General features: G+C 39.1%; 1 protein-coding gene across 1 annotated transcript in view; it reads left to right on the top strand.

Moving 5' to 3' along the window:
- Positions 1-9,513, top strand: part of LOC119420311 (serine/threonine-protein kinase PAK 3) — a 56,274-nt gene that overhangs the window by 42,902 nt on the left and 3,859 nt on the right. Inside the window, exons 7-13 of the mRNA XM_037687699.1 lie at positions 828-891; positions 4,011-4,059; positions 4,167-4,279; positions 6,506-6,623; positions 6,711-6,810; positions 7,743-7,939; positions 9,269-9,406. Of these exons, the coding sequence (XP_037543627.1) occupies positions 828-891; positions 4,011-4,059; positions 4,167-4,279; positions 6,506-6,623; positions 6,711-6,810; positions 7,743-7,939; positions 9,269-9,406 (779 nt within the window). The remainder of the gene's footprint in view (positions 1-827; positions 892-4,010; positions 4,060-4,166; positions 4,280-6,505; positions 6,624-6,710; positions 6,811-7,742; positions 7,940-9,268; positions 9,407-9,513) is intronic.

Here is a 9,513-nt window from a genome sequence, read left to right as displayed (position 1 = left end):
CCATGCCCGAGTTTTTGCCTCAGCGACCACCTGAGCCGCATGTCGCTTGGACTGCCGGTACCCATCAGCTACTTCCGGGGTCCCACAGGCCAAAAAGGCCCTGACAGCATCCCTCACCGACGGTGTCCACCACCGGGTTCGAGGGTTTTATAGATCAGTTAAAAATAAATTTACCATGCTCTGTTCAGTAAAATACGCTACATAGTATTGCTCCCTGCTTCGTCTGTGCTGAATGTGAAAGTGAAACTTAATTCGTGGATGGTCATGACTTGAAAGTATTTTTCATGCGCCCTCTGCTGGATACTTTGCACAATTACAGCTCGTTCCCAGCATTTTAGGGGTGAAAATTAGAAGCGCTTATATCAGTGCATAATGGGAGAACCTAAATGTCTTTATCGGCCTAAATTCGTACTACTGATATATTGGCCGGGCTGTAGTATGTGGTACTCCTGTTTTTGTTTTTTATTTACCTATCATACAAACACAAAGATATTCAATCTATTGTACTGTACATCATATTGATGTTAAATCCACATTTTTGTGTCCTGAGCTAACCTCCCAGTTTGCATCACAGTTTGTGTGTGTGTTTAATCTGAATTATCCATTATGTTGTGGTTCAAAAACCAAAGTAGATGTTTGGCTTTTATTTCTTGTCTTGAATGTTTTCTGTATACTGAAGGAATTTAGCAACAGAACAGAGAGCAGGGTCTTCTCCGGACCTCTCTCTTCCCTGCAGTGTGACTTCAGCCCAAATTATCGGAATGTAAACTGAGAACATGGCTCATACAGCAAGAACATTCATTATGTCTCTGTTTCCTCTGACTCAGGGAGTATCGTGAGCGTGGGGGATCCCAAAAAGAAGTATACTCGCTTCGAGAAAATAGGACAAGGGTAAGTCTGATCACCAGCAGACAGTCCAACCAGAGGAAGCGTCCATCTCTGCTGGGCAGCTGCAGTTTCACACAGAAAAGAGGCGGCGTTAAGGTCGAATACCTGAGCGCTAACTGTAGAGACAGGAAATGAGAACTGTATCCCAAAAAAAGAGCCCAGAGACAGATGAGCTCATCCACCTCCCTCCCTTGACCTCTGAATATTTCTGCTTTTTTACGACACATCTGAAGATAAACAGCCCCGAGTTTCATCTCAGGTTGTCCATATTGGAGCAGGAAGCTTCTGAAATGGAGGAGAACAGTATATTTACTCTCTGCTGGGTTATCGGTAATTTACAGCTAGCAGGAACTCTGCTTCATTATTTATAGCATGTGACAGAGGAACAAGGAAGAGGCAGCAGCTTAAATCTACAGTGGAAGCTTTTTAACATCCAGACCGGCACAAAAAGAGTTCACAGATTTGATATGGCCCAAATATCGTGCCAAATATTTATTAAAACCTTATTTTCTGTTGTAATCTGCAGTTAAATATTATCTTGATGCCATCATATTAAGAGTCCAGCTGTTTAAGTCGTTTAAACTGAACTGTCTGCTTTTATCACATTTAAAATTCATTATGATGAGTCAGGGATTTAAGAAAGATTTAGAAAAATACAATAAGTGGATCTTACTGAAGCAGTTTTTAGCCTGTTTGTACAAACTGGTCAAACGATTACCAGATATTCTGCAATATTGTAACATTTTCAGTTGATTTAATAGTCAATAGTTATAAAAATAATTCATATAACTGCAGTAGTCTGTAGCAGTTGTTTGAAAAGGCTGTTTATTTCATGTTAGAGTCAGAGATACAAAAAACCCTACTTATTTTAGGCTAAATCTGTGGTTATGGTTTTTAGTTTTCATGTGGTTTCGTTCATGTTCAGCTCTTATAAAGTGGAGTTGTGTGGTAAGGTTTTAAACTGTAATGATCGTACCTGCTGTAGATAAATAGAGTTGAATTCTGACCGAAGACAGAAGACCAAAGATTACTGTTGTCTTAAAATAACTCAAAATGTCTAAGGTGATTTATCTAAACCTGAGGTGTCCACAGTGAGGCCCGAGGGCCATTTGTGGCCAGTGGAGTGATTTTGTGTGGCCCGAGACTACTGGTAGACTCAAGAGGTTGATGCAGATTCAATTCAATTAAAAAATACTTTATTAATCCCAAAGGGAAATTATTATTTGTTGTAACTCGTTATCCTCATTTCATCCTTTATGACTCATCATCCTCAATTTGAAGATATAGACCCTCTGCAAATTTAATGGTGATGCCATTTTTCTACCAAAAAGTAGATCTTTGGATAATCTTTTTTAAAACTATCAAGTGATTTCATAGGCGTCGCAACCATTATATGTGAAGGGGACGTGTCCCCCCACATAAAAAAAATTCTCATTTGGACCCCCCCCACACACACACACACACATTTACCATGAAACATTAGTTCAGTCGGTGCTGTTTCCATTTCTTCGTGAACAAATCCATTCCACTTGATTAATAGGAGAATACTCAAACCACTAAAAGTCCACTCCAGGTTTTCCTGGTTACCTACAACGCTCCAGCAGCCTGCGGTGTTTCTCCTCTGCTTCTCCTGCCTCGTCAGAGAACGCTCACAGGAGGAGGAGTGGAAACACCTCTGTGTTGCTCGCTTGCCAGATTAGCGATCTTAGTGCAGGCAGTTCTTGACAAGGGGGGAGTTAGGATCTTAGACATATATACATGGCTAGGAGGACGCTTGAGAGAAGTGGAGCGCTGCATCTGTAGCATCGTAGCTTAGCGCTAAGCTAAGTGTAAGATGCTGTGTGTTAAGATGCAATAAAGATGAAATGTCTTTTAAACCTCACAGCTTATTGTCCTCAAGCTTAGTGAGAAACATCCTTTAGATGAGTAGTGTTGAACACAAGTAAAAGAATGTCTAGTTTTCATGTTGTTTTTTAATTTAATTTCTCTATAAATACAAATAGTGTTGACCTGATGCTGTGTGTTAAAGTGTATTACAGTTTAAATGTCTTTAAAACCCACAGCTGAATAAACTTGGTGAGAAATATGTTTTAAATGTGTGGAATTAAAGTAAGGAAATATAGGTGAAATGTTGCTTTTTTTGTACACTAGTGTACACTTTTTTGCATGCACGTGCACACACACACACAAACACACAGTGTGTCTACACACACACACACACACACACACACACACACACACATACATACATTACAGATACTTCTACTTAATCATCAACAGAGTGAAACTGGACATTTTAAAAGAAATATAAAGTGGTATCATCTGCATACAAGTTGATCAACTTTATTAGTGTCCCTTCCAACCTTCTATGAATTTGTTTTGACTACCAGTTGTACAATTTTTCAGAACTTCCATGAGTCTTTTGGGCCATCTATGGTCCAAACGGCTGATCAGCCCCCTTTAAAAAACAGTTTACACTTTTGTTTCTGGGAAAAGACCAAAATAACTTTCCAAGCACAAGAAAGCAACAACAAAAAGTTAATATTTGAGGCTTTTAATGTTTTAGATGTACAATTTAGAACTCTTATCTCCACCAAAATTGGTAAACTTTTGTCCCTTCCCCCAAAATATTGTTCACGTTGTTGAAAATTTTAAAATAAAATAAAAATTTCACATAAAATATGTAAGCTTCGTTTTGTCTTAAATTCACATTTTTGAGGCCCGTAAATCTTTTCATCTTGACAGTTTTGACCCACATATGAAAAAGTTTGCACACCCCTCATCTAAACATTTTATAAACCTCTACATTGCCATCAGTTTTGCAGTACACGGTTACTTTCATAGAATTTTGAGGTTATTTGCAGGCGCTGTAATTGACAGTAGCAGCTTGCTGTAGCGTTTGGTGCAGCCTGGGGCACTTTCTGCAGGAACATCATAACAAGTTTGATAAAAAAACAGAAAAAAAAACTTTTACATGAACTAATGTGATACTACGGAGTTAGGAGATTTAAAGCTGTAATGTATTATTGCTCATAACGTTCCCACAGAATCCCACCTGAAAAACATGTGAACTACCCCCTTTAACACATTACTTATGTGTTTTTTATGTTTGTTTTCATCAGAGCATCTGGCACCGTCTACACTGCCATCGACATAGCGACTGGTCAGGAGGTAAAATCAGATTTTTCCTCAGATTTTAAACACTTTTCATTCTCTATTTTATTAATAATATTCTGCTTTCAACGATCATCTGAGCCACAAACATCTTCTGTTTTCAGGTGGCCATCAAACAGATGAACCTGCAGCAGCAGCCCAAGAAAGAGTTGATCATCAATGAGATCCTGGTGATGAGGGAAAACAAAAACTCCAACATAGTGAACTACCTGGACAGGTTGGGTTCCACATGCACCGTGGTGTTTCCTGCAGAAATATCTCCACACGCTGCAGCTGTATAAACCTTCACATGGTGTCAGTTTTATTTTTAACCATCACATAATGGATTGTTTGGATCAGGTCATTTTAGGAGAGTGTGGGATTATGCTTTTAAAATGCTCATTGTCCCCCGTCGCAGAGCCAAGAGGGGACTTGGAAACACTCCATCCGTCTGCCCAGCTCACGTTGTGAATAACTTGAACAATAAGCAACGTGTCAACGTCCATTTTGGTCCTACCCATTTGAATATCTTTCACCAAAAACATTAAGGTTTACTTGAATTCCTTGTTCAATTCCAGTCCAGAAAAACACTCATCTCAATAAGTACAACTATTCAAATCCCTCTGACGGGGGACATCGGTGTATCTGTGGCGTTCCACTGATGCAAGTTCACTGAATCTCAGGTTGTTCCCAGTCTGTGAACTGGTGAACTGGTGAAAGTGTGAATAAGACTTTGTGTAAAAATGCTTCAGGCAGTCAATAAGAAGAGAAAAACACTCAGTTACCATAAAAAATGAGAAAGACAGAAATCATTTACATGGATTATTTATCTTTTTATTTTTTTTAGAAATGTGTGTTAATTAAATACAGACAAGTTTTTACATAATATACAATTTAATGTTTACTAATAAAAACAGTCGACAGCAGGTGCATGAAAAAGTTAAAATGTTTCTATAAACAAGAAAAAAACATTTTAAGTTCATTTTTCTTCTGTGGTTCTTAAGCAAGTTCACCAAGCAGGATGAATCGTGCAGGTTGTTGACTGTGGGTTTGTTTTAGCTCACTCAGAGAGTTCATGTAATGACTTTGAAGAATCCTCTGAGTCTCCTTTTCACATCCATTTCTGCTGTTGCTGCAGCCCCCCCCCCCCCCCACACACACACACACACTCACTTTTAAAACTCAGATTTAGGAGCAGTGCTGCCCCCTGCTGTTTAAATTTGGAGTTTATCAACATTCCGAACCTCTGATTTTAATGTCTAGTTTCTCTGGTTTCATTATGTTGTCCTTGTTCAAAGTCAGTAACATTTCTGTGCACACATTATCGACTGGAGCTAACTTTACAAACTTTACTTTTGGACTGAAATGTGTAAATGTATTTATTGGACATGCCACAATATAACAATAATTACCTTTTTTAACAGAACACTAGCTGCATCACAATGCTCACTCCAATAATATATAAATGATTAATAAAATCAATAAATACCATTGACAGGTGCTAGCATCGCTCTCCGAGGAGACGTTACATCGTGTAGTTTATCGCAGCTGTGTGCTCAGACGTCACTGTATGACAGGAACCTAACGCGTCGTAGACTTGGGTCCTAAAAGCCGTAATGTTTAAATAATTTGTTACATTTGATAAATGTCCCAGACCTTTTGGATCCACATGTTATATGTGGGAGGGTTTGTATGTTTGAGAGATCAATCTTATATAAATCTGCCACTGTGGGCTCCTGTGGAACGCCCTGTTAAACTGCCTCCTTTTTATTTTCTTTATTTAACCTTTATTTATTTACCAGGCTTGTCGATTGAGAACTCGTTCTTATTTAGGGCTAGTTATTTAACACTAAACACATAAAAACACAAAGATTACACTCATACAAGCTAGATAATTAAAAACAATAAAAGCATCACAGTGTTTCTTGTACATGAAACAAAAGGACTGCCTGGTAAATCAAAAGCAGCTGCACCGATCACAAACTAACGAACGTACAGAAAAACGGAATGGATAATGGAACGAGTGCAGTTTGTCTCTTTTTTGCAGTTCGTTCCAGTTTGGAGCAGCAAATTGAAACAAGAAACCACCAAAAGTAGAATAAAATTGCAACATCCGTGTGTCATAATTTTTTTTTTTTATTATAAAAATATAGAGCCTGCAGTATTTTTACAGTCTCGTTATTTTTTTATAGCTAAATGAATTGTTTTTTTTTAAATAAGGTCTGTTGTTCCAACTAGTCTGAGATCCTTTAAGGGCTTCAGATAGTTCTTTAACTTTGTTTAAATTTGGACAAAATCAAAATGTGTTTTCAAGTTTCAGCAGTGGCACAACAACTCCCCATGTTGGCTACAGTTTATTTTACTCTAAAAAAAAATATAAATAAAAAATCTATTGTCATTTGCATTCAAATTCTATCCATGAATGTTTTATCCTTTTCTTTGCGTTCTCCCGTTCTGTAATCAGTTATTTGGTTGGAGACGAGCTGTGGGTGGTGATGGAGTATCTGGCTGGAGGCTCGTTGACAGATGTGGTGACGGAGACCTGCATGGACGAGGGCCAGATAGCTGCAGTCTGCAGAGAGGTAAGGAGCCAAGTTTAGGAATCAGCAGTGAGTCCCGCTGCAGCTTCAGTTCTGATGAGATGGAGTTCCTCCTCTGTGTGTGAACAGTGTCTTCAAGCCTTGGACTTCCTGCACTCCAACCAGGTCATCCACAGAGATATAAAAAGTGACAACATCCTCCTGGGTATGGATGGATCTGTCAAGCTTAGTAAGTTGTTCAATTTGTGCTCAAATGATAATTAACTGTGAACATGCAGTGTGAATGCTTGTTACTGAATGATTTTAGCTGAAACCAGCTGAGCTGTGAACGAGAGTTGAATGTGAACCGCTGACATTTGCTGAAAGCCGCAAAGTAAAAGCTGAAATGGGCAGAGAGTTGAATAGATAACCAAAAATCTGAAATTAGCAAAAATTAAAAGAAGCTCAAGGATGCTGAAGTTAACACAAAGTTGTTGAAAAAGCGTAAAGAAACTGAATTTAGTCAATAAAAAATATTAAGCTGACAGGAACAAAAAAATTTCTGAAAATAAGCAGAAAGAAGCTGAAATGAGTGGAAGGAAGCTGAATATAACATAAAGTACGGTAGTTAAAAAGTAGTGAGATGTGGAATTTAGACACAGAAAAGCAACAACAACAAAAAAAATTTGTATAAAGAAGCTGAAAGGATTCGAAAAGGCTGAAAAAGTTGAAAGGAGCAAGATTATATTTTTTAAGCTGAAAAAAGTTGACGGAAGTACAAGGATTAGCACAAAGTAACTGAAAGAGCAGAAATAACTGAGTTTAACAAAAAAAATAAGCTGAAATTAGCAGAAAGAAGCTGAAACAAGCTGAAAAAGAACAACAGCTCAAAGGGTTTGAAGGATGTGAAGAGAGCTCCAATCATGCTGAATGAGAAAAACATGGCCGACAAAGCTAAATATTTTAAAAGGTAAAAGTGTCGGGACTGTCCTGAATGAGCTGAACGTTTTGATTCATGACTTGTTGAAACAGAACAAAAACTGAGGAACGAGTTACGAGCTGAAAAACAAACGGAAGTAAAACGAATCTGAACATTGAGGATGATTCAGAAACACTCAGACTATTAGAGATCAAAGGTATCAGGAAACTATAATATAAATAATACAAACTTTGCTTCTGCAGCCGACTTCGGCTTCTGCGCCCAGATCACTCCAGAGCAGAACAAGCGCAGCACCATGGTGGGAACACCCTACTGGATGGCGCCGGAGGTGGTGACTCGGAAGGCTTACGGCCCCAAAGTGGACATCTGGTCTCTGGGAATCATGGCGATCGAGATGGTGGAGGGAGAACCGCCTTATCTTAACGAGAATCCACTCAGGGTAAATGTAGACACCACACAGGATTTAACTTGTAATTTAATATTTTAAACAAGTATAAAGGAAACTCATGTTTAGTACCTTTGTTTTGTAGTGAGCCAGGACTGGGGTATAAAAAGTTCCTTCAGATAGAGAAGGATTGTGGTAATACAAACCTGCAGACACCTTAAGGTTTCAACTGTTTAAAGTGTATATTACTGTGGAAAAGACCAGGTCACGAAAAGTTATTGTACACAAACATTCTTACAAACCTTAAAGAGCCTCATCACTCTGATCTTTACACCTGAGCCACACGGGCAGATGATTTGAACTCAACACCAACCTGCTGCTTCAGATCTAATTGATTTAGATAGCAGCATCAAGAGTTGATCTGTCTGGTTCTGATCACTCTGTGGAACAGTCTGGACCACGGGACAACTACTAGATCATTAGATCTAAGGGACCTGTGGGGCACATCAGGCTGCAGGAGGTCAGACAGGTTTATAGGAGTCTGTCCTTTCAGGGAAAACTGGTGTTCAAACAAAAAGGGCCTCTTTCCCTTCCTCCTGCAGTCAGTGCTCACCATTTATAAAAGCTAGCTTTAGCTGCAGAGTCACAGTCTATTTACAAATGACAATTATTTCAACTACCAAACAAATCAGCAGTGTTGAAGTTAGTTTCACTAAACCACTGCACAGGTGAAGAAATAAGCTAACACTAAACCACTAACCGCTCCTTCCATTTGAAGCTGCGTCGACCAATCACGTCTTGTCATGTGCACACGTAGTAATCCAGCGGCATGCCTAAGTGACTCTTCCACACACGCCCACAACAGACAGGAAAAGGCTTGTGTATTTTGTTAGAGAAATTAAAGTTGGCAGCACCTAATTTAGCGGAAGCTAATTCCGCTAACGGTTCCGAAGTTAGTGAAAATAATATGCTGTTGTTGTTTTTAAGGACGGTTTGCATGCATCCAGTAGGGCAGGTTGAGAGAACGCAGACATAAAAAATAATGCTAAACATTAAACGATAAGATATTAAACAATAAGGAAAAATGTTTTTTTCCAAATCTCGTGACTGACCAGAGACCAGTCTGCAATCTACTAGTCAATCAATTGCGATCAACGTAATGGGCACCCCTGATTTAGTAGCTGTTATCGTGTATTAATCAACAACCACAGACATTTTTATTCCAAAACTGCAGCGTTATCCTCTTTTTCAAATACTTTGCCCATAACCTGAAATGTTTTGGAACATAAATATTCTGAAAAATAAAGTTTGTGCGACACACAGACGTGAAAAGTTTCAGGTTTTTAGAGCTACATTCATGTTTGACTGCATATGTCTTTGCAGGCGCTCTACTTGATAGCAACCAATGGAACTCCGGAGCTGCAGAACCCTGAAAGGCTGTCGTCTGTCTTCAGGGACTTCCTGAACCGCTGTTTGGAGATGGACGTGGACCGCAGAGGCTCGGCTAAGGAGTTGCTCCAGGTACAACTCAGACAAGGAATCATGGTTTTGTCCCTCGTCACAGAGCGAAGAGAGGAATTGGAAATACCCTCCGCCTGTCCGCCTTGTGACGTGAATAACTTGAAAAA

Source organism: Nematolebias whitei, chromosome 14 (assembly GCF_014905685.2).
Source record: "Nematolebias whitei isolate Nwh7 chromosome 14, NemWhi1, whole genome shotgun sequence".
In the NCBI taxonomy this organism is placed as follows: domain Eukaryota; kingdom Metazoa; phylum Chordata; class Actinopteri; order Cyprinodontiformes; family Rivulidae; genus Nematolebias; species Nematolebias whitei.
The sequence above is the reverse complement of the archived record's forward strand: the minus strand, read 5'-3'. Positions and strand labels throughout refer to the sequence as shown.